This window comes from Hypomesus transpacificus, chromosome 11 (assembly GCF_021917145.1).
Source record: "Hypomesus transpacificus isolate Combined female chromosome 11, fHypTra1, whole genome shotgun sequence".
NCBI lineage: Eukaryota > Metazoa > Chordata > Actinopteri > Osmeriformes > Osmeridae > Hypomesus > Hypomesus transpacificus.
The window spans coordinates 12,532,292-12,557,496 of NC_061070.1; the positions used below are offsets into that span (position 1 = coordinate 12,532,292).

General features: G+C 44.7%; 1 protein-coding gene across 2 annotated transcripts in view; it reads right to left on the reverse strand.

Moving 5' to 3' along the window:
* Window positions 1–20: 20 nt before the first annotated feature.
* Window positions 21–25,205, reverse strand: part of sh3pxd2aa (SH3 and PX domains 2Aa) — a 40,683-nt gene continuing 15,498 nt past the window's right edge. The window contains exons 7-14 of one of the 2 annotated variants that reach the window (XM_047029749.1): window positions 18,692–18,820; window positions 10,205–10,318; window positions 7,706–7,789; window positions 5,931–6,048; window positions 5,417–5,748; window positions 5,212–5,261; window positions 4,972–5,091; window positions 21–4,856 (exon numbers count right to left, since the gene is read on the reverse strand). In XM_047029749.1, the coding sequence (XP_046885705.1) occupies window positions 2,904–4,856; window positions 4,972–5,091; window positions 5,212–5,261; window positions 5,417–5,748; window positions 5,931–6,048; window positions 7,706–7,789; window positions 10,205–10,318; window positions 18,692–18,820 (2,900 nt within the window). In that variant the 3' untranslated portion in view covers window positions 21–2,903. The remainder of the gene's footprint in view (window positions 4,857–4,971; window positions 5,092–5,211; window positions 5,262–5,416; window positions 5,749–5,930; window positions 6,049–7,705; window positions 7,790–10,204; window positions 10,319–18,691; window positions 18,821–25,205) is intronic. The other variant, XM_047029750.1, reaches the window with a different exon arrangement.

The following is a 25,205-nucleotide window of genomic DNA, read 5'->3' on the forward strand; positions in this document are numbered from 1 at the left end:
ACATGAACATAAACCAGATATTGTGTAAGATAAAAGCACTGGGCACGAAATGTATAATTTATTTTCAGGAGGAAAACAAGTTATTAGCACCACATAGATAAACTTCACTATCAAAAGGAGCCAGAAAGTCAAGGATCAAAAACATAGAACATTATAATTCACATATTGTGGCATCTGTAAATAATATATGGACCTTAAGGTTGCATTAAAAAACATTTAATTTCTCATTTCACTCATGTTAAACAAGTAAAATCACTTTGTAGACATACAGTCTATGCAGGTCTGATAGTAACTAAATGTTAGGAAGACACCACTTATCTTTGTTGGTTTTGATATGTGAAGGTAGGTTATAGATGTGTTCCTTCTTCTGGGCCCCTATGTTCAGCATCAGACCTCTTTACTACTCTGGCACTGCTAATCAGCTCTCTTCTATCCTCACCTTAAGATAACGGCAAATATTTGGTCGTTTGCACAAAATGCGTGTTTTTAAGCAACTACTGTATCATACACACACCTCCGCTTTAAAGTCACGAGACTTAGTCTGTGTACAGCTGTGAAAACACTAACCTATGCACACACTCTCCTATGCAAGTACAGACATATGCCCTTAAATGGACACAAACACACAAACTCTTAAGACATGCAGGAAGACACACACACACACTCTCACATGCAGAAAGACACACACGCACACACACACACACGCACACACACACACACACACACACACACACACACACACACACACACACACACACACACACACACACACACACACACACACACACACACACACACTGGTAATCACACATGCACAGAGACACACACTGTTAACAGAGCAGACAGCTGTAACTCTCTTCTAAGTTGAAGAAGTCTAGCCTCAGTTGCCCAGTGGAGGGACCAGCCTAAGAGAGGACCACAACTCATCATGTCGGTTGTAAATATCGTTCTGTTGAAGACAATATCTTCTTACGTCAGCATACCCCACCGTATGACATAGGGAACCACTTTAATGCAGACTGTACATGAGTTGGAAGAGCTGTACATAGATGCTCAACCTTCACACAAATAAGTACTGGACTAATTAGTCATTAGGTCAATCTAGCATGAAGTTAATTATCATTCTCTTCATTAATTCAATGTGGTTTTGAAATTAGTTTAACAAAAAGCGTCCATCTTATCTATTGATAAATTAGCCAAACATTATAACACTGGCTTCTGGTTATATACGTTCAACATATATGATTACGTTCTTAAGTGACTCTGCTTATAAACAGGACCTGAGTTTAAAAACCTTTTATTAGCTGTCTATGGCTGTGCACTGAAGTGAGATGACTTGTCATGACTACTGATTGTGATATGAATGAATGCAGATTTGATATGTTCAACCACATATCAAATACCAGAGGCCCATTTAAGCTATACACTTTAAAATAAAAACACAATAAGTACATGTATGAATCCTAAATGCTGGTCAGATGCTGATTCAAGGATATGTCTCTAATCTGAAATGGTGGGTCTGTCCTATTGCACAATTCCTCATTTCAATTTCTTAAAGCATTTCATACAACACAAAACCTACTGAACAATAATCAGTTGTATGATGTACTTGAATCATTCTTAATTTGTCATTATGCTCTACTGAAACCATCTACAAACAGGCAGCATACTGTTTTACAAATACATACTGTAAACATTTTCCAAAGTAGAAATGAAGAAAAAAAAGAATAGTTGCTTACACATATGGAAATTATTTGTAATTATTGGATTGATTCATCATAACTGAATGGTTTTCATTTAAATAATTGAGGTTTGCCAGTTATGGTAGTATAAGTTTACATAATGCCCTCGTCAAGGGAAGTTACTGAGGATATGTTGGTAATTAGTTTTTCATATCGCATATCTACACAATTGTAATCCATGCATCAAAATATTTTGACTCAAATGATTTTTTCATAGCAATCTGTGTCAGGCATTATAAAAACCCATTGGTGAAGATGTGTTCACTTTGAAACTGTTTTAACATGTTCCAAACACAAGGGGGCACTTTAAGACTGAGTTGAAATTGTTTGTGTATAAAAATCAACTTCAAAGGAACTCATGACTGTATTTCACCCCACTAACTTTCAATAAATATTTGTTTCCTGAAACCTGGGGCAAAAATGTATGTAGAACATATGAAAGAAGATGAGCAGCGGGGTTGGCAGACAACCCGCAGCTGTCCCTCAGGACACAAATATTGGTATCAACAAGAAGGGAAACAAGTACATTTCTCAAACACGTTACTGAAAATGTGTAATATAGGCTCATCTGAGAATTGGTTTCAAACATTGATTCGGATGTACAAGAGATGCAAAAGACCAGATGGTGTAAAAAAATTACAAACTACAAAAATATTAAGTAACATGAATCCTCACAAGAAACGTAATTTCTAAACATGCAGATGTTTCTTAATATGAAAAGCATAGACTGACATACTGTATCTTTAAAATACAAAACATTGAGAAAATGCTTATGTAAAGCAGGGCCAAATTGTTGGTGAACAAATCTTCATAACATGCAAAAAGCTGAAAAGTAAAATATCATAAATCAACTTAAGGATCTTATTATTAGCAATTATTTTAGCTCAATTCTAGTCATAGGGCGGTGTAAAGGCATCTTACCTCTAACTGTAAATGTCTTCTTCAAGAAGCAAAGTTCTCCACTGGGGGTTTCTGTGGTAATTAATATGGGATACTGTTGTTGCTGCTAGATATGAAAGAGGCTGCTATCTAGGTTGGAAATTCCTGTTACCTTTTATTCAAACATAATGCCTTCATAATGCCTTTAGTAAAACGTTTCACCTTGAACTTCTCAGTCTCTGGCCCAAACCCGACCTCTTTAGCCACTGTAAGTGTCTAGTCCTATGGCTTTCTCTCCAGGTAGTTGGATGGGACCCAGCCTTTCCTGGGCTTGCCACTATCTAGAACCTGACAGTACCACCAACCGTTAGGGTTCCGGTCTAGAACTTCCAGACTGGTGCCCTCTGGGAACCCCATGGTCTCCTCGTCGCCATGGTAATCCGCTATGGAGACGTAGAGCTCTCTCAGGTTGTTGTGGATGATGTGGTGTTTCTCAATGGGTTTGGGCTTCACTGTGGATGTGGTGAGGTCGTTTCTCTGAGGCCCACGGCCCAAGAACTCGGAGCTGCCCTTACTGGATTTGTTCCTATTGGGTGACGCCGCGTTACCCTTTGGTGCAGGTGCTCTAGGAGGTGTATCGAAGGAGGCATTGCGCTTGACAGTGGGACTGGAGCGGGGATGGTCTGTGGCGTTGAGAGACTCGCCCCTCCGGAGGGACCCCACAGGGCTGGGAGCGTCTATGATGGGGGCTGAGATGAACACTGACTGGGGACGGACCATCAACTGCTGCTTGGTCCCATTCTTCTGCTTCTGAAAGCCATTGAACAGGCCCAAGGGCCTCGATAGCCCCCCTGGTGGCTTGGAGGGGATGGGCGGGGTGATCCGCTTCAGGTTCTGGTTGATGTTGTTAAGGGCCTGGACCCTCTGCTCGTTCTTCTCCAGGCTGTTGGACTTACTCAGGCTGCCTGGCTTAGTGGGGGTCCCGTCGGACTCGGACCCAGCCGCGTCGTCCGGCTGCCTGACAGGTTCCAGGTAGTAGGTGGGAGCCCAGCCCTCTGCCTCGCCCCAGCGGATGTACCACCAGCCACTCTCCTGCTTCTCCAGGACCTCCACCTCCACCCCGCCCGGGAAGCTCACCTCAGACTCCTGGACCTTCTCGTAGGGGTCTGTGGTGCGGTACAGGGTGCAGCTCTCGAGGTCTGAGTCACCCCGGCTGCCTTTGGAGTAGGTGGAGGAGAGGTCGGAGGTGCTGTAGGAGGAGAAGGAGTCCTCTGAGGAGATGACGGACGCTGTCTCGGAGTCTTCACCTTTGGTTGCCTTGGAGGTGCCATTTTTCAGCTGCCCCGTAGGCCTCAGTTGTCTTCTCAAACTGCTGATGTCCATTTTCTCAGCACTGGAGTTCTTGACCAGCTGGGGTTTGGGTCTGACCACAGGCTTCGGCTTGGTAATTGCCATCTTACTCTCCTCCTTGTTTTCTTTCTTCATCCTGGACTGTTTGGAGAGGTCAGTGGTGGAGTCTGAGGAGACGACTCTGGGACTGGTGGCTCCTCCCTCAGGCTTGGTAGGAACCTGGTTACCATTGAGCTCCGACTGGTTCTTCTTGCTCGCTCTCCTGCCCCCTGGGGTGGAGTGACAATGAGCTGGCCTGCTTGTCTCTGAAGGGACATTTGTCTTGGGGGAGTCAGAGTCACCACTGGAATGTGTACATGACGTCTCTCTGAAGGGCCTGAATCCGTCATTCTCATAGATGCACTCCTCCACCGCCTCCGACTCCTCTTCAGCCTCTTGGGACACGTCCTCAAACGACTCGCCCATCTTGAAGGAGGCGCTGTGGACAGAGGAGGCTGGGGAGGGCTTGAAGGACAGGTGAGAGGAGGAGGCGTCTTCATTCTTTCCGTCCACCGAGGAGCCATCTCCCCTCAGGAACTCAAACTCAGACTCCATGTCCAGGTCTCCGATGGCAGGCACGTCGTACTCTGGTTCCTCGTATGCTGGTCGACCAGGAGACACAGGGGATTCTGGGGCCTCAGAGCCAGGGCTGCTGGGAGGTGCTGTCTCTTCGGAATCCTGCTTCTTGACCGGCGGTGCTGGGGGCGGGACTTTGGGCCTGCTGAGGGTGCTGGTTCGTCGGTTCAGGTTGGGTTTCTTGCGTTTGTCGATATAGGAGCAGGGAGCCCAGCCCTCCTTCTCTCCTATCTGGACATACCACCAACCCCCTGAGTTCTTCTCTATCACCTAGGTAACAAGACATCCAGACACACAAGCTATTCTGCCGTTCTCACAAAACAAGTGGAATTCAGACCAATAAAACAATATTATTTTAGATTAATTGGATAACAAAAATTCTTACATCAGCTTTCTGTCCTCCATTAAAACTGATTCCATCTGCTATGCCTGACTGGAACTCTGCAATGGTGTAGTACTCTGCTTCAACTGTAGGGGGCTCTGGAGGAGAAGGTAACTGAAATCCCTGGGTAAAGACAACCACACACACAGTACTTTAAAACGGTGCAACAAAAACTTTATACAGACACTTATATGAGTTCATTTGAGAATTTATTAACATATTTATAACACATTTGCCACTGACCAGCGTTGCATCTCTTCGAGGAGGAGGCTTTTGCCTAAGGATTGGGGAGCCTAAAACAGGAGGGAGAAATCAATCATTCAAACTGTAATCAGTGTAGCAGCACAGTTGATAACATCCTATTATCAAACCTATATATTCTGTTCCTTTTCCAACTCACACGTACAGTTAGGCAAATCCAAAAGATGTATTTCCGGTGACAACTCACCAATCTCAATCCTGTGTGGAGCGATGCGGGCCACGGCTGGGGAGGCGGGCTCAGGTTTGACCTTGCTCTCCGGCAGAGCAGGGCCTGGGCAGGAGTCAGGGCAGGGCATGGGCAGACTGATCTCCCTCCTGGCCACCTGGGGACTCTCCTCAGGCAGGCCCTCCACCTGCACGTCCCTCTCACTCAGGGTCCTCTTGTTGAGCAGGTTGCTGATCTCCATGATGTTTCCAATAATCTCCACCGGTCCTGTCACTGTCTTCTTACGGGGTGAAAGGTCATCCTTCACCTTCTTCAGGTAGGAGGCCGGGGCCCAGCCCTCCTTGTCCTGGTACCTGGGAAGGGGAACGTGAGAGAGAAGGAGAGAGAGGGAGAGAGGGATGAGAGGGAAAAGCATGGCAAGAGGGGAGAGAAATAAGGAGCGTGTGTAAACCTGAGCCATGATAACAGAAGATAGTTTTGTTTGGCAGGTCATTCACTGTTATGACAGTATTAAAAACCCCACAGTCTCTCTTACCTGATAAACCACCATCCCTCCAGGTTCTTCTGGATGACTTCAACAATGGCCCCCTTCTCAAAGGCAATCTCATCCTTCCCCTGGCTGGAGTACGGCTGGACCGTCACATATTTCTCCTCTGCAAGGCCCAACAGAGGGCGTGGGAACACAAAGGCTACTGTCAGCTTCTCAACCTTACTGTAGCGCTACAATAACAACCCATTATTCAGACCAATGGAAAAATGGAAGTGTTTTACAGGAGGTAGAAGAAAATTAAGCATTACTGAAAGAAAAATAAAGAGAAAAGGCAAACAGTCCTGTAGACCTGACAACTCATCAAAGGATAGAATGGCGGGGTGCTGACTGTTCAAAAATGTTTTGGTGAATGTGAAGAGTCTCCGATCAAAATCACATTGGGGAATAGTCCTATTAACAGATCGTGGGTAACAGATTTGGGGCGGTCAGTCTTTCTGATCTCAACACTTAGCAAGACACAGGCGCCATCTTGATTTGTAACTTCCTATTGGTCTAGTGACAGTAATTATTCGTCATTAGAGACCTCATCTCAAACAATACCAGGGAGATTAAGGAAAGAAGACAAAGGGAGAGAGAGATAGAGATATTGCGGCAAAAGTCCTTGCCTCTCATCCTGTAAGAATATAAGAGACCTGAATGGGAATGTAATAGGAATTCCCTTTACATGGAAAAACTAAGGTCCAGGTACAGCCATGTTAATAGAGGAAGAAAGGACATTTCCTGCCTGCTCTGCTTTCCTCTCTCCAGAGCCGTGAGGCTTCCGGTCTGTGTGTTTAAAGGCCTGGCAGAGCGGTCCCTGGAGGGGCAACCCTGTTCCTGTGGTTCCCCTCTCCGCCCCTTCCTCTCCCTCACCCTCCTTCACCCTCACACAGTCGCCAGGGGGGGAAACTCTGAATCAGATATTATGTTAACCACAACATGCATCGCCTGCATAACTTTCATAAACTATTTTCCTGCAGTCAGCACTATTTCAGCAAGATTTAGTTCCTTCAGTGGAAAAGCTCATTCTACTTCAGAGGCCACTCTTTTTTCGTGTGCTCCGTCCACAGTGTTGCCAAGCACAAACCTTGGAGCTGGACTCCAACAGAATACAGTATCAACTCTCCTCTGCGAGCAGTTTAACTGCATATCTTTTGGAGAAAAAAAACCGAAGCTTGGCCTTGGAGAGGGTAATGTGAGCAAGCACAAACACTTTTCACCATTTCTTCGACAGACAGATGAATAAAACTCTTTATTGGCTTCATTTATCAGTTGACCAAGTTGCTCTCAACACCTCAGCTCGATAAATGTCGAGGCCCCACAGAAAAGTATGAACGTACATGTTTCATTTACTCATAAAACTCCAATAATGTGGTGAAATGTTACATGAGGTCTACCAAGGTCTATAACGCAATAACAGTTTGATAAGTGGACCAGTTTAATTTTAATTGAGAAAAGATTGCTATTGCACGCTGAGGTTAATTATAATAAATCGTGTACATGAGGTAATTTCAGGATGTGAAAGTAAATTCCTTTTCCAACACTGATATCAAAGTTTCTGAGTTCACATATGCTTTTGCAGGACTGATGGGACTTGAATTATACTTTTTCCTTACTCTCTGACAAAGTGACAGTATGGGCGCGTGAGTTAATGGCATGTAGTTGGTTCAAGATGGTGGAGTTTCACGGGGAAAGGCAAACATCACAGATAGGCAGATAGGGTGTGGACGGGTTAGGTGGACAGAGAGAAGGGGACTAAACACAGTTTGAGGTTGGTTCACCTCGGCTCTGCTGCCTGCTGACCATCCCCCCCAACGTCCATCTGCGGTCCAGCCTCTTCAGATGGGCCTTACGGCGTTTAGGGACTGATGGAGGGACACACATGGCGAGCAGACACACACACACAAACACACGCATCAAACACACACACACACACAAACACAGCGACATGAAAGGAGAGCACAAACATCACAAACACCATGGATTCTATCGACAGACCATTATTAGTGGGTTACATGGAAGGATGAGGACATATAAAATGGGCTGCAGTGGTGAATGGTGAGGATGGACAAATGTTACACAGGAAACGTAAAACAAGGCCATGTTGGCTGGGGCTTGTAATTAGCAGACGTTGTTAGCATGTTTGTCCTGTCCTGTCCTGCAGAAGCATCTGGGGCACACATTGCAGGCCATTTATTCAATAGATTAAATAAACAGGATTTCAGGGCGCAGATCAAAACATTTTCTGACTTTTGCGTACTGGAGCTGGGAAACACCCTTTGGAGTAATGTTTTGAGGCGAAATTAGATAATTTAAATTAAAATAATTTCCCATCATCTATCATCAGTTAAATATCTAGCAGCCATCAAACACATCAGACTGAACTTGCAAGGTAAATTGGAAGTATTATGACAAAACAACAAATTGTTTCATCCTTTGAAAAACCTAAATTGACAATCAAAGTTGACCCACATATTTAATCCATCCATAATTACAAATTAGGAGTAGGCAGAGCAGGATAGCTCTCCAAACATAGAGCCTTCAAATATTATAGATATCAGGAGTATCACATCATAGAACCCATGACAAAGAATTACAAGTCTGAAACATGACCACCCCAGGAAGGAAGACATCCAACTATCTGTCATGAAGGGACTCTTCATCACACAGAGGGAGAGATCCACAACGCAGACTGTCTGTCGCGGTTCTTAAGGCTGTATCATGTGTTCCAGATCCCTGCTACAGAGTTCCATCTCCATCTCTGTGACAGAGTGGTGGTTTAGGCTGCCGCATGTGGCCCTGGTCATTCCCATGACTGAGTAGACACAGGAAAGCTAATCACACAGACATATTGTCACCTAATCACTCTGGCAACGTCTGCTATCAGCTTGGTGTGTAACCTGTGTGTGTCCGTGTGAGTGTGTTTTCTTGTCTGTCAGTATTTGCGGCTACGCAGCATTTCATAAGGAATGAATTAGCATTATGTAGATAAAGCTAGGGAAGAGAAATACCACTGAGAATTTTGTGAAGCTGCAGAACCATTCATCCTGATATAGAGTTTGTTACATCCAGCATACTCCCCTCTCTCGCCCAGCCCTGATGATATACAGTGCCAGGGGGAATACGGGACCCATTGTTTTGGAGTCCAAATTAAGTACAGTTTAAGTCTTGGAAACACTGCTGGAAAATCTGAATTTTTGTTTGGATGTGTAAGATGCAAGCAAATTAAGCATGTGCCTCTCGTAGTTTTGGGGGGTTTTCCTACAAGAATACATGCATGCATACTGAAGGCACTGCAGGTAGTGTAGGTATTGTAGATAGCACTGTGCACACCGTAAATCCAATGTTGAAATCCAAACAGCATGTATTTGACCAAAGAGAGTGACACTGCACAGGCACAGTGCCAAAGGCAATGTAGCTCAGATAACATGGAGAGGAACTGGGCTGTGACACAGCTTGGACTAGATGACTTTGTAAGTCACCGGGGAGGGTAAATTAGGATGACAGCATGATTGGATCCGTTGGTCATGGTCTTTTGGCAAACCCCACATGTTTAGGTGTGTTTCTTATCAGGGCTTTGGACAGCACTGTGAGGGTAGAACGCAGGACAAAGAGCTACAGTAACCTTACCCCTCTCATCTGGAGAGACAATTATCCTCAGTGTGGGGAATCACATGATTTACCTCAAGACCTGGGATGGCAAACATTAGAACTGACCTTAGTGTGGAGCATGACTCGTAAATATCTTCACAGTTCAATCCCTACCGTTAAAGCAGTGTAAACACACACCTCATTCATACGTTTACCATCCCCTAGCAGAAGCTCCCCGGTGGTCGGTTCTGCGAATGTAGGACTGTATCCCTGCTCCCCTCTGCACAGCAGTACTGTACTATTGGACTGTATCGCTGCTGCCTTCTACACAGCAGTACTGTACTGTAGGACTGGCAGGACTGTAGGGATCCAATACGTCACTCAGGGCACCTCAGCCCAGGGCTGCGGCTTGTGCGTATGTGTGTGTGTACACAGTATGCATGTGTGTATATTACCACTCCTACAGTAGGTGTTTACTCAAGGCTGAATCCTCCGCTTGTGCAGCAGTGCTTACAGTGGCAGGAGCACAGAGGGGGTTGTTCACACCACCGGCACGTCAGACACTGTCGTCAGGCGGCGGCGGTGGGTCTGGGTTTGGGGGCCACTCTACCTTGACAGAGCTGGGGTAGGGTGCGGGGTGTGGGTGTGTGTGGAGCTGGGTAGGAAGTGGAGGGAGGCTGTGGTCTCACCTTCTCCAGCCCTGGAGGCGCCCAGCTCCAGGTCATCCCGTGTTCCGCTGTGGGAGTTCAGGTAGGTAGCAGGGACCCAGCCCTGCTCCTCTGCAGTGCTCACAAACCACCAGCCTGGGGGAGAGGGAGGAGGGTCAACAAGGTTAAACAAGTGGGGTGAGTTAAGGTAGGTGGTGGCAAATACAAAATGAACTTTGTGTAATATATTAGTTCTTACTTGATATTGGACAGATTTTTGCAAGATTTGTGACTTAACACAGCATCATTCAGTATAGTTTCTTTTCCAATCAGCTACATTATGAGAGGGGTGTTTTTCTTCCATCTCAGGCATGATGTCTGTGTCCGTTTATTAGCCATGATTGAATCCAGTCTCTGTATTCCAGGAATGACTGAGAGACACGTGGACATGAGGAAAACAGTCTTGTCTCTGTCGCAACCACAGGCTATAGCTGTCACTAAGGTCCAAATCATCCCGGTGAAGATTGTCTGGTCTTGTTTTTCAACCCTGATTTGGCCTTGTTAGCCATGACAGTTGTCAGCATCAAAAAATATTTAAAAGGGTGGAACATTATTGGCAGAACTTATGAAATGTCCAATAACAGTGTCCAAGCTGATAGGATTGGATTCCTGGGGATATGAGTTCATTGCTTTGTCAAACCCTTCCCGGACAAATGCTTGAGTTGAAACGGTTGTGAGCACAGAATAAAGTTGTACTATTGTATTGATTAATATGACTGATTAATAAAGTGTTATGTTCCAAGGTCATGTGAGTCATTCATTACTTTGTATGCGCACGTTTTTCAGAGTCGTGCCGCCAAACAATACACAGACCACTGTTTCTGGCCTCAACAGTAACCTAACACTATAGTAGTCTAACACTACAGTAGTCTAACACTACAGTAGTCTAACACTACAGTAACCTAACACTACAGTAACCTAACACTACAGTCACCTGACACTACAGTAACCTAACACTACAGTAACCTAACACTACAGTTGTCTAACACTACAGTCACCTGACACTACAGTAACCTAACACTACAGTAACCTAACACTACAGTAACCTAACACTACAGTAGTCTAACACTACAGTCACCTGACACTACAGTAACCTAACACTAGTAACCTAACACTACAGTAACCTGATACTACAGTAACCTGACACTACAGTAACCTAACACCACAGAAACCTAACACTACAGTAACCTGACACTACAGTAACCTAACACTACAGTCACCTGACACTACAGTAACCTAACACTACAGTAACCTGACACTACAGTCGCTTTATGTTTGATGTCCAAACTGTAGTGGTGACACGTGACACCTTCTCTGTGTCCCCCCCGCTCTGGAGACAGCACATCTGGCCACAGCAGGAGACACGGTGACAAAAGCCTTGCAAACTTTCTGTCTGATGTTGAGCTCCACGTATGCACTGTTTGCTGTGGTAACAGGAATCAGGAAGGGTCCAAGAACTCTTGACAACCCATACAGGACAAGACTGTTCTGTAGGCTGTTCTGCTGTTCGAAGCTCCAGAATAAATAATCAAGATATACTGTATGTTATAATACTTGATTTTGGCTATGTTGTAGATAAATGAAACAACTTTACATGGCTATTGTAGCGTATGTGTCATTTACAACTAATGGCACTGAATATATTTCAATACATTTTTTCCAAATCTTCCAAATATTATAACGTTTCACACTTTGTATATGAACAGGTACTGTATAAACATGCATTTCTTTTGAACTTGATGACCTGGGAACTAGACAACACATGCTAGTGGCAGTGTTGCTGGAGCATCTGTGTTCCAGTGAAGTTGTGTGTGGGTCCAGAGGAGAAGGCCTCACTGTTGAGACCTGGCAACATGCCTCACATTGGCCAGTGCTCAAGGACCTAACAAGCCATATCATGTGCTCAGTCTTTACACCAAAGCTTTGGCTTCAGAAAAATGCACTAATAAATTTGACTCAGAACTGAAATCTATAAGAAATCAAATAGTGTCTATAGAACTTAGTCCCTCACATGGAGACATTTTTCTTCTCATGAGGCTTGAAAACTTGTGGATTGAATAATGATGTGAAAGAGTTCCAAATAAAACATTATTTGTTGATATTTATTGCCTTAATTGCTTGAGACCTTAAGCAAGAAACTATGTATAAACACACACTGACAAACCCCAGGACAACCACACAATAGCATAACATAAGTTTCACAGTACCCATAATACTGATAACTTTGACCTTGCTAATGGGATTTTATCGTTCCAATTCAAGAAACTGTTCAGAACACAAAATTCTCCTTTTTATATTGGCTTGCCAACTGAAGAAACTATGTCAGTTGCACATTTGCTAATTGGCAGCTGCAGTTAGAAAAGCAAATAAGAGTATACAGTGAAAGAATGTCGTATGTTAGTACTATGTTAGGTAGTATGTTAATTAAAAGCACTTAGCTAGACATCTGAATATACATATCAGAGAAAAAATTCTGTCACTTTCAGAGGTTTGAGTAAATATACAGTATTATTGATGGCTAGGACTGGCTTGACTGTATTTTTTAGCAATGCACACATATGGCAGGTGCTTAGGCTGAGTTCACCCAACCTCAAAAGAGTCAATAAAAGTCAGCTTTAAAACATACACCCACTACACAAGTGCCGGTTTCCTGGCCAAGTCAGGTTTATATCATATAAGTGTGAATCATCTAAGAACGTGTTTTGTTGAATTTCATTCTAACACACTCAAAGACAAACACAAAAACATATTTGAAAAGATGTCCAAATTTTTACCAGACATTTTTGTATAGAGTACGGACAATGCCAACCCAGATGTCATTCATAAGCTCTGAAAGGTGAGATGGTATGTGGAAATAAAATATGAGGAAATATTTATCCGCCTGTTATCAGAATTTCAGGAAATGTCTGTGCAGATGTCGCTGAATAAAAATGTGCGTGTCAGTGTATGTATGTGGGCGTCTGAACCATCCCCCAGAAAGTTTGGGCACAGTCCAGAAGTAGAGATTGAAAGCCCTACATGGAAAGAAATACGATTACACCTGCATTTTTATCTGCAGTTCACCTCTAGTCTGTATCCGGACCCGAATCTGAGCCTCCTTCCACAGCTCTGCATGGATCTCTATCCCAGTCTGCAACTACACACATCTGTCTCACACAATTCCCTACACATATCCTTATGTGTATATTAAATATGGATAAAAACCTATAAACACATGTTGTCTCCCTACCCAATGATGCAAAATACAGTATGCACACCTAAAGAGATGGCTTTCAGGTTTAAACTTTCTAGTTACTCTCCCCTCAGGCTCAATGGTAAATGCAGTACTGAGTTCTCTCTTGTTGGACAGTGGTTCAGTTAGATAATACTTCGAGCCACAACCCTCTTGAGATGTTCTCATGTAACATCACCACACCACACAATCGAAACCACCAACACTGACCTCAGTGTCACAACTTTTACACAGATAAAAAAATAAATGCATTGTCTTGACAACACTGCTGTTTGCACTACAATGAAATAATCAAAAACAGCATGATCAGCATGAAAGCGGAGCTGTTGGTATGTTGAGAGTTTATGTTTGACATGGCCTGCTGTGAGCTACAAAAACCGGACTGGCTGAATGAAGTGGTTGCCGTTGACGTTTTTAATTAGGCTCTTCCCACCTTAACAAACTGCCTGAGTCAGCCTCATTACACAGCTTGAAACACATACTTCAGAGAACATTTGCAAACACCACTGGAAAAAAAACCTGTGGTTTACAAAGAAAATGCATGACTATAAACTATGATTATGTAAGCTTGACACGTGTTGAAGGAGTGACACGTGTTGCTCTGAGCAGCAAGCTAAGAGAGGAGAAGGTCAGCTTGAAACTGTGATGGGAGCTGCAATGGATATTCCTGAAAGGAGAAAGTATAGCAAGAGTACAGATGTTTGGCCTAGACTTCAAAGTGATAAAGTTGTGCTTGAACCCCTTTTTGCCGGGTCTTTCTCCATAAGAAAGGAGATGAGAGAGAGGCACCTACATTATCTGCTGGAGAGGGCTTGAGCCCTATTTGTCTTCCCTAGAGTATCTTCTGTCTGGAAACACTATCAGGTTAAACACTCAAGGTTGCTTTTTAACACTAACCAGCAACAGAATCTGAGCTCATCTGAGGGTGAGACGAGGCCTCATTTCGAAACTCTGAACTGGAAAGCTGAAACAACTTCTTAAGATGTATAGAACGTATCACAAAAAAATTAAATAAACGTGTATCTTTTAATATGGTTGATGTGTTCTACAATGCCACAGAAAATAATTATTAGCAGCCCGATTCTTAGGGAAACAGTACTGTACTAAGTTCAACTTTCAAACCTTTACAAATTATTGGTCAATACTAGCTCATTCACCGCATTTGATATGTTGACTGTAACTTTATCTTTGCTTGGTGGGCATTTCTGAGATGTTAAAATGCAATGGAGTGCGGAGCCTCAACCCCCCTGTAGATATTTGATAGCAGAATGAGGAACTGTAGGAGAAGTAAGCCATTCATTTCCAGCTTCTGTATTTATTAGCACTGTATCCAGTATCAAAGACAGAGAAACATATCCACTTCAATATACACACTTCCAGTTTTCATAAAACACTGGTTCCAATTACCAGGGTGGTTCTTTTACGAGAAGTGGGCGAGAAACGACACAAAACGACTTTTAAGAACTAATGTTGACCTAAGGAACAACCCACTCTCTCTCCCCCCCCCTCAGAATCTGAAAGGGTCCCCTCATGGAGCCCACTCTGGACGCTGGGCCTTGCAGCCTCTGAGCAGTGCAGCCTGCAGACACAGGAATCCTTGAGTGCTGAAAGACCACCCCTTAAAACGCTATTTAACTTTAATGGTCATTCTTAAGTGAAAGGCGCCTTGCGGAACCCTGTGTCCACGTCCACAGTCTGGACACAGCACCCTTCTGTCTCCCAATAGTGGTTAAACAGTGCACTTCAACAGCTCCTTCTCTTCATCTAGAGTAGCTCTACCTAACATGCAGAGTTCTGAGAGGAAAACAAATACATTTGTTATCGTAGGCTATTAATCACCTGAACGTCCAATGTCACTACAACGGTCATACAACGATGCTGAGCTCTGATGAAGTGCATTGAAACAAGTCTTCCAAAAACAACATTGTTCCTACACTTCACTACTGACCGACACATGCTTTTGGTTTCTACACTGACACACATAATGTAGGGCTATTGTAGGGGGGGTTCTGGATGGGGGGGTGGCAGGAGTATCTGAGCTGCCCTCTCTTCACACAGACAGACATTCCTGGAGTTTATTTGTTAAATTACAATTCCGAAACGCTGATCTTGACTTGGAGCTGAGCCAAAGTAAACTCAGACCAGTCAGACGAGAGGCAGAGGGATATATTCTGGGTTAGACTGGGCAAGGCTGGCCTAGCACTGCCTTTGAGGTGCAGGCAGACAGGCAGCAAAGTCACTGAGGAAAACAGACCACAAATTCCTCACCTTTCCTATATGATTAGCCGCTGAAACCCAATTGTCAACGACAGCACACAGTGAACCCAGACCCACAGTTTAAAAAGTGGGTGTGTGGCGCTAGCTTAGCTCTGGTTAGCATCTCGCTAACACACTGTAAGCCGAGGAGGCATCCTGGAGGATCCATTAAGCCATTATAATGAACCAACCTCTCTGAACCGCTAACTTTGGCAGGAAATGGCTTTTTCCAAATTCCCCCTGAATCTCTGCCTGCACTCCTCTCTTCTCCCCTCCTCAGCCAGCAAGGGTCTGTCTCTGGCCAGCTCTCCACAAATAGGGAAATAAAGACAACACAACCAAACAAATAGGACATAGTCAAATTGATTTAAACGGTACTTTGTAAACATGTTACTTTTGACAGATTCAATCTTTTTCTCTGGGTTTGGTACTGAAGATCCAGTTTGTTTTTGGGAGTCTAATGACTACCAGATATAATATTGGGCAATCATCTTTTGAAAAACAGAAAAACAATTCTTCGAAAAGATCATCCAAAACATATTGTGCCCTTTTCAGCACTGTTAAATAAACATGTACCTGACGCAGACAAAACATGCCTAACCCAATACCCACTCTACAAAACATGAATCATTACGAACAGTAATGGATCATTACAAATAACATTCAAGTGTAAATAGGTCAAAATGCTAAAGCAGTATCAAACCATTGCAACGGAAAAGAGTAAGTCGACTTGGAATTGCAGCATGGAAAACTCAGAGAGCTGAGCTAGCCTATGACTTGACCTAGATTCAGTGCCCCGTCAAAGGCATATATTATCTAATACAAGGTAAGGAAATATCTCCATTACCGCATTGGGCAGCACTCACTGTTCTGTATATTCCAGTGGTTTGTCTCAGAGCCAGACTATAGCTAATGCCTGTCTGCTCAGAGCAACGGTTGGCTACACCTGACAATGATTTCCAATTACAAGTAATTATGAGCAATAACATGTTAAATTAGAAGAGTTTTCGGCGGTACTATCAAGTAGCACTGCGAACAATAAATGAGTCTAAACTTAGCTGAAATGATTAACTGATGTGATAGCTTCCAGGGCAATAACACTCCACTCAGATCCAGGTTCTCTTGTGTAAGACATATTATTAGTAATGAATTTAATTTACAACACATTTTTCTCAACCCAAAATCACCTTGAGGATTTGTGTATATTTTCTGGTTCTATAAAACCCTGCAGCACCTTTTAGTGATCACAAAGAGAGGTAATGCACACCTTTGAGCCACATGAGTGCTTAAAGAACACATCGCCAACATGTTCACTACTTAGGCCTGTGATTCAGAGCTCAATCTGTCAGGAGCCATAAAAGCAGGCGCACTTATCCTGCTAGAAATGGATGCTAAACCAAACGAGCTCTGAAATATTTTACGCGCACCTGGATTTGTTTGCAATTGGCAGAGGGTTTGGGAGTGATGTCACCCGCGTTTCTGTGCCTCAGCCTACATCCAGTGCAGAAGATGTCCAGCTTGCTGATGGGAAGTGCTGTACTGCCCTTAGCCCTCTACCCAGGAGGTCTGAACAGTATTTACTTCAATAAAAGACTTCATCAGTGGCTTAGTAAAGTGTCCCCGTGGCCACAGGATGTTTTAAACTAACCGTGGAAAATAATCCACTGTATTTTACCCGTGAATACAACCCTCCTTCACAAATGGTCTGTATTTTTCGCTCCTGTTTAGCAGAGCCTGGTTTAAACTTATATCGGAGTGACCTCTCTGATCTCTTAATGATGAACCTTCTGCAGCAGTGAGAGGGGAAAAGATGCCAACCAGGTGTGAACCTTTCTATAATGGAACATACTTTAGTTTATCATGAAAGGCACCAGGATCAAGCCAGTAATGACATGGGGGTCAAAGGCACGGCTTTGAGGAGCATGAGGACCGTCCAGAGGTTCAAACCTATTACTGAGGACAGGCATGATAAGGCCCTCTGGCAGAGAGACTTCAAGGTGTTGGGATATCCGCTCCTGACTGGCTCCCCAGTGGGGTGAAGTCCTCCTGGGCCAGGCAGGAAAAACAAACAGGGACACGCAGAGGGAGGGCAGTACAAAGCAGCCAGACTCAATCACCTCTCTTCCTCCAGGCGTCTGTGGCATGGGGCTTTCACTCACACCCGACCTGGAAGTCCAATCACTTTTACTCTTTCTCTCTCTCCCTCTGTGTCCTCTCTCTCTCTGAGGAACACATGAGTCCCATTACTGTTTTACTGTCTCAGCACACCATTAAAGCTGGACACCGGGCCCAGCAACAGGGCCCATCCTTCGGACTCTCAGCCTGCTCTGGAGATGGAGGAAACCTCTTAAAGGGCCAGCCTTAGGCAGGTGCTCTTTGGCTATTCCCCTTGGCTGTACTGGGACAGACCATCACCCTGATCCCCGATGCGCTCACTGTGTTTAGGGTTGCCGGGCTGATGGCCGTGTGATTTTACTGTTTATTTCTTGGCCATCCTCAGGGGTTCAAACAGCTGACTAAGGACTCTGTGCAGCTGGCATTAGTAAATCCAGCATGTCCTCCTCTCTTTCCACGCAAGTGAGCGGGAGATTTAATATACGAGTCTGGGAGGCATTCCTCCTGCAGAAGGCAACATTCTGGCCGCGGGCCTAAACCAACAATGGGGGAAAACAGGGCTGAGAGCAGGCCAAATCGAGCCTCCAGATGGGGCTACGGCACAACGAGCTGGATGGAGAGGGAGGGGAGAGGGGGAAGAGGGACCGCGGAGAAGGAGGGCAGGAGAAAAAGGAACCAGAAGAATTGGAGCAGTAGGACAAGAGGAGGAAGAGGTTACAGGTTGGTGGGACGAGGGTTGCTCCAGTGACGGGAGGGTGTCATCTCGCGGCGGCTGTGCACGTACGTGTTTGTTTCGAGTGCCTTTAAGGCATCCGTGTGCTGTGTGTGAAGCTGCCTTGTTGCACAGGAAAGATGAGGCGACTTACCGCTCTCGCTCTTCTCAATCACGTCCACCACCTCTCCCACCTGCAGGCCGATCTCCGCGTTCTCCTGCTTCTCGTAGTTGGCCACCACCACGTACTGCTCCAGCAGCATGGGGTCCGCGCCGTCCAGACCTGGCGTGGATGGGAAAAAACATGCCGTCAGCCAGCTGCTGCCCGCGGGCCTGCGAGAGCGACTGCCGGACACCCGTTGCGCCATAGGCCAATTTGTCAGAGGAGCTCAGCCAATTGGAACACAAGCTGGGCTCAGTGCATCTTTCCAAGAGTCTGGCCATATAGATGGATCACCACCCAGCAGCCCGACACCCGGGGCAGAGCAGAGGCCAGGAGAAACCACGGCTCCCAGAAAGTCCAAAATTGTCCGGCAACTGGCTAGAGAGAATCCATTCTACTGTGTTGGGGGGCCTCATGCGTAGTCCAGCAGATCTGAGAAGGATGAGTGGATGTGGCCAGCTAGAGAGGGATCGTAAAGGAGGAGAGGGCTGGGCGGAGAGAGAGAGAGAGCTGCAGACGCTTGTGGACGGAACAGAGGACTAGAAGAGAGGAACGGTTTCCCCTGGAAAATAAACAGCCTGCTAAAAAGCCTCCTTCTCCTCTTCCTCCTCCTCCTGCTGCTCTGTGGGGCTGGAGCTGGAGGACGAGTAGGGGGGTTGTGTACGCCAATCAAAAGAGTCGACACCAGAGGCCTTAAATAGAACCAGATGAGGGGGCTGGAGCTGAGTTGGGAGGGCGGAGCCTCTGCTGCTGTGAAACTCTAGAGACTTGACTCTCACTCTGTCCGGCCAATGGACAGCTTCCTCTCTGGGTTAACCATGTAGGTGCCAGCAATGGCTTAGTTTCAACATTATGGTTTCAACATTATTATTACATTATACTACTAATTGTAAGCCTTGTAAGCACTAATTGTAACTTGTTTAAATCACTAATCTGATTGTGTACTGTCCATCATTGTTTATGTACACATGCTAGATTTTGAAAGTGCCAGGTTCAGCTTTTTGAAGAGCAAAAATAGCTACCTGTTGCACGATTTCAAAGAAACCTACACACCACTATACGCCATGAAACCATGCAAATGGCCTCAAAGCACATCCAGCTGTACCTCAAATGGAGACAACCCATCTGAGCAGCAGAACTAACCAGGGTCAGCTGCAGCAGAGGCTTGGTTCACACATTACTGCTGGCTCCCAATCACCTCTGGCTCAAGGTCAGCATCACTGTACATGTAGGTAACATTCACCAAATGTGAGTAGTTCTTTACAATTATTGGTGTTCTAGGTTACAGTGGTCAGGGCATGAATGAGTGCCAATTGAAGAACTCATAGGTTCAGGTTGCACTCTGACAGCTTTTGTTTTACTGACTGTCAAACAAACCTTTGAGATAGTAGAGTGGAATATTCAGTTTCAGCTAACTTAATAAAGAAAAGTGGGCAGAAAAATTGAAACGAAAGTCAAACAAGATGTAATAAAAACATAATTCAAATGGTGGTAAACTCAGAATCTGGAACAAGGTACAAGAACCCTCTTACATAAAGGATGGAAAATAACTGCAATCCCATCCAATAAACAGAAGGGACTGAGATAAGGGGTGATTAAGATGGCCTGGATAAAGGTGGTCGAAAGAGAGGACCTGATGACATTAACTGAGACTGAAGATGCACATTTCCGTAATTTAGGATTATATCTCCATTTATTGTTGAAAGACAAATCTGGAAAGTGAGTGAACTCATAAATCATCTGGATGAGCTCAACTTTAATAGAATCCAAACTGCAGATACTTCCAGAGTCTGACGTTGAATCAGTGTGGTTTATCTGTGGTTTATGTAGCGTTCACATTATTTGCGTAAAAAGCATTGCTCACCGCAGGCTTGGGTGGGTAGGCAGAGAGGAGCTCATCCTATCAGAGAGAGCAGGATCGCACCCCCAAGCTGCTGAAATACCTTACTGAGAGCCCACAACCTTCACAGCTTCACCGGAGGTTTTTCAAAAGTGGAGCCTGCTTTGGAAAGTTCTGGCTTTTGCTTTGGTCCCACATGTTTTATGATATATCTCTTTGAATCACCAAATTCAGAGCCTAGTCATCACAGCCAAGCTCCTGAAATGGAAGAAAAACCAAGGAATTTTTATGAACTGTCATGAACGATAGTAAGATGGATGGCGGACAACCCCAAATCAAATAAATGCCATCTCCTAAAAGTTCTGGACACTAACTTGTCAAAAATGGGAAATCAGTCACTTTCTTTGATGTCATTTCCTGACACACGTGTAAAGCCCAATGGGGCGTGGTCTGATCAATCAGGATTTGGGAATTCACGTAGAACAACCTCAAATCATGTTGTTGAAGCACATGGCTGAATTCCTGATGTTACCTAGGGAGGTAAACCCTCTAGACTCTAGTCTGTATGAATGAGTAAAGGCTTTGTCAGCACACTCAGTAGGGCTGAAAAACAAAAGCTAATATTTCAACATTGTTCAGGAAATGAAATGTTTTGCATCAGCAGGAAGAAAAGACCAGGACAAGACGTACAAGTGTGAGAAAAATGAGGTGAAACAGCCTTAACCATAATAGACCTCTGTGTGTGTGTGTGTGTGTGTGTGTGTGTGTGTGTGTGTGTGTGTGTGTGTGATCCCTCCCCCCATATGCACAGCACAGAGCTATTTATGAGCTCTTAAAAGAGAGCTTTCTCCAGCAGACGTTAGACTGTGATCAGATAGCCATATTAGCCACTCTCTCTGTTTATGTCTCTCCTCCCTCTGATTTATACATACACTTCCTGCCCCCACCCATGCACTCCCTATCGCCCCCTCACCTTGTCTTACCCCCCCCCCCCCCTCCCCAACCCTCTCCCTACATACACACACCCACACACGCACACTGCTCGACAGCAGCTTGGTCCAAGAGGACAGTTGGGAGCTTTGCAAGAATGCATCTTCTGAGAAGGAAACAGGGGAGTTGGGGATTTCAAAACCGTTTGTTGGTTTACCTCAGGGCATTCTCTCCCTTTCTTTCTCCTTGTCAGACGTTCAGATCTCAAACTCAGGGTTGGGTTGTGGAGCAGTTTGGTGCTCCCAGAGCTGAAGCTGTAGGCTGCAAGTTCTGCTGCAGCTCACAAGAGCAGAGTGTAGGACCATATGTGGACAGGAACTGGCAGAGGGAGAGGTCTTTGTTTGGGCCATCAGCTGTGAGTGTGTGGGTGGATGGGGACGCGGAGGGATACTGTTTAATGTACTCCACAGATGCAATCACATCACTAAACTGCAATGCCAATTTTCTAACTTCCTCAATCCTCTGCGGGTGGAAATCGAATCTGTTGAATCTTAGATTCGATGGTTTGAATGATATCCACAAAGACAGGAAGTTTCTGTTTATGTGTTAGTGAACTTAACAAGAGACTGTTATAAATGATCTCCACAGGCATACTGTACATGCAGATCCATAACATCTGTCCAAATCTAGAAATCTCTCTTGTTTCTGCAGTTGTTCTTTGGTTTCCTTAAATGTCCCTACTGGCCCAAACTTTGTGTTTGAAGATTACCCCAATTGGTGAAGTTATCCCAATAAGCTTGCTAGCTGCTCCTGGGATGGAAGGTTTTCCAGGTTGGAAATCGGAGAGACAATTCTATACCAGATCAGTGTAAGTGTTTGGAGTGGGTTAGTGCAGCGCCCTACTGCTACACAGAGTCAACATGGAGAGACTTAACCATTTACAATTGTGTTTCTTTCTGCAACTTCAGAGTTTGTTAAGAGGTTGACATATAATGACTCTGACTCTACATACAGTGCCCTCCAAAAGTATTGGAACAGTGAGGCCAATTCCTTTATTTTTGCTGTAGACTGAAAACATTTGGGCTTGACATCAAACGATGAATGTGAAACCAGAGATCAACGTTTCAGCTTTTATTTCCAGGTATTTACATCAGGATCTGATGCACAAATTAGAAAATATCACCTTTTTGTTCGAACCCACCCATTTGTCACGTGAGCAAAAGTATTGGAACATATGACCGACAGGTGTGTTTTGTTGCCCAGGTGTGTCCTATTACATACATTATTCAATCAATAAATACCACTGAATGTCTACACTCAGGTTCAGATTGGGTAAGATAGGTTTTGTCTATGCAGACTGTATTCAGAGGTGAAAACAACATGAAAACCGGAGCGCTGTCTTTGGGTGAAAAACAAGCAATTGTGAGTCTTAGAGAAGATGGAAAATCAATCAGAGCCATTGCAGAAACATTGGCCATAGCCAGTACAACCATTTGGAATGTCCTGAAGAAGAAGAAAACTACTGGTGTACTAAGTAACAGACGTCGAACAGGTAGACCAAGGAAAACATCAGCAGTTGATGTCAGAAACATTGTGAGAGCTGTAAAGAAAGACCCTAAAACAACTGTTAGTGAGATCAGCAACAACCTCCAGATGGCAGGAGTGAAGGTATCACTATCTACTGTTCGCAGAAGACTTCATGAACAAAAGTACAAGGGCTACACCAGAAGATGCAAACCACTCATTAGCAAGAAGAATAGGAAGGCCAGGCTGGAATTTGCCAAAAAGTACAGAGATGAACCTCAAAAATTCTGGGACAAAGTTTTATGGACTGATGAGACAAAGATTAACTTTTACCAAAGTGATGGAAAGGCTAAAGTTTGGAGAAAGAAAGGAACTGCTCATGATCCCAAACACACAAGCTCATCTGTGAAACACGGTGGAGGTAATGTCATGGCTTGGGCTTGCATGGCTTCTTCTAGGACGGGCTCATTAATCTTCATTGAGGATGTAACACATGATGGCAGCAGCAAAATGAACTCGGAAGTCTACAGAAACATTTTGTCTGCCAATTTAAGGAAAGATGCAACCAAACTGATTGGCAGAGCCTTCATCATGCAGCAAGATAACGACCCAAAACACACTGCCAAAACAACAAAGGAGTTCATCAGGGGCAAGAAATGGAAGGTATTAGACTGGCCAAGTCAATCTCCAGACTTAAACCCTATAGAGCATGCATTTTACCTGCTTAAGAGGAGACTGAAGGGAGGAACCCCACAAAACAAACAACAACTGAAAGAGGCTGCAGTGAAAGCCTGGGAAAGCATCAAAAAGGAAGAATGCAAAAGTTTGGTGACGTCAATGGGTCACAGACTTGCTGCAGTTATTGAAAGCAAAGGATTTGCAACTAAATATTAAGTCTTATTCACTTAAATATGTTTTAAGTATATCTGTTCCAATACTTTTGCTCACATGACAAATGGGTGGATTCAAACAAAATGTGATATTTTCTTAGTTGTGCATCAGATCCTGATGTAAATACCTGGAAATAAAAGCTGAAACGTTGATCTCTGGTCTCACGTTCATTATTTGATGTCAAGCCCAAATGTTTTCAGTCTACAGCAAAAATAAAGGAATTTGCCTCACTGTTCCAATACTTTTGGAGGGCACTGTATAATGGCATGTTTAACCTTCTCTGACCTTTGAGACCGTCATTATAAGAGAGACGTTTCACCCGAGTGAGTCTGTGTGAATTCAATCTTTCAGGTGCCATGTGCTGGATGGCGGTTTGTGAATAAAAGCCCTGTCTGGAAGGTGGGCTCAGTATTCAATGGGTGTTTATCAAGAGAAGTGTGACACAGTCAATGGTTGTTCAAGAGTTAGAGGAGCATATATTCCTCCATAATGATTTCCTGAACCGGGCCAAACACTTATTTGTGCCCTACACACATTCCCATACCTCTTGAACTACCCTTTACCCCTGAGTAGACCAACACCTTGACCCCACATTTCCCCCCTTCCTCTGCACATGCGCACACACGCACGTACACACACGCGCACAAACACACCCACCGCTCCCGAAGCCTCCCGAGGCCCTTGGCTCCTCTGAAGTCAGCGCGGCTGCACACATGCACACACTACCCCAGTCCGAGCGTAACTCTGAAATGGTTTCCATTTGCCACGTAAAACTCTCTCTCTCCCCCCCCCCTCTCTCTCTCTCTCCCCCCCCCCCCCCCTCTCTCTCTCTCTCTCTCTCTCTCTCTCCCTCCCTCCATCTGCTTTTCACATGCACTGCACCCCCGAGTGCTCCGTCTTCCTTTCACTCGCTCCCCTCGATGAGCCTCTCCATCCCTCTGCTGCTCCCTTCCCATCTCTCCCCCTTTTTCTCTCTCTATCTCTTTCTTTCTTTCACTCCACCCCTCTCGTTGCCTTCCTTTTCTCCCTCTCTCACTCTTTGCCTCCTACGTTTGCGCAAATGCACTGTCTCGTAATGTTGTTTCCGGAAGCTGCCCTTCGAAAATGCCCACCTGTGAATGAACTGCGCACATGCAGCATGTAGAGAAACAGAGAGTTAACCAGAAGTTGACCGTTGCTGTATCAGTCGACATTTTTGCAAAGAGTCCCGAGCCTTTTCACGTTTTGAATGTTGTACGTTTGGTTAATTTTTTACTTGCTCCTCTCAAGCTCAACAAACAAGTTTCTTCACAAAACAAAGAGGACTGGTGCAAAGGGACG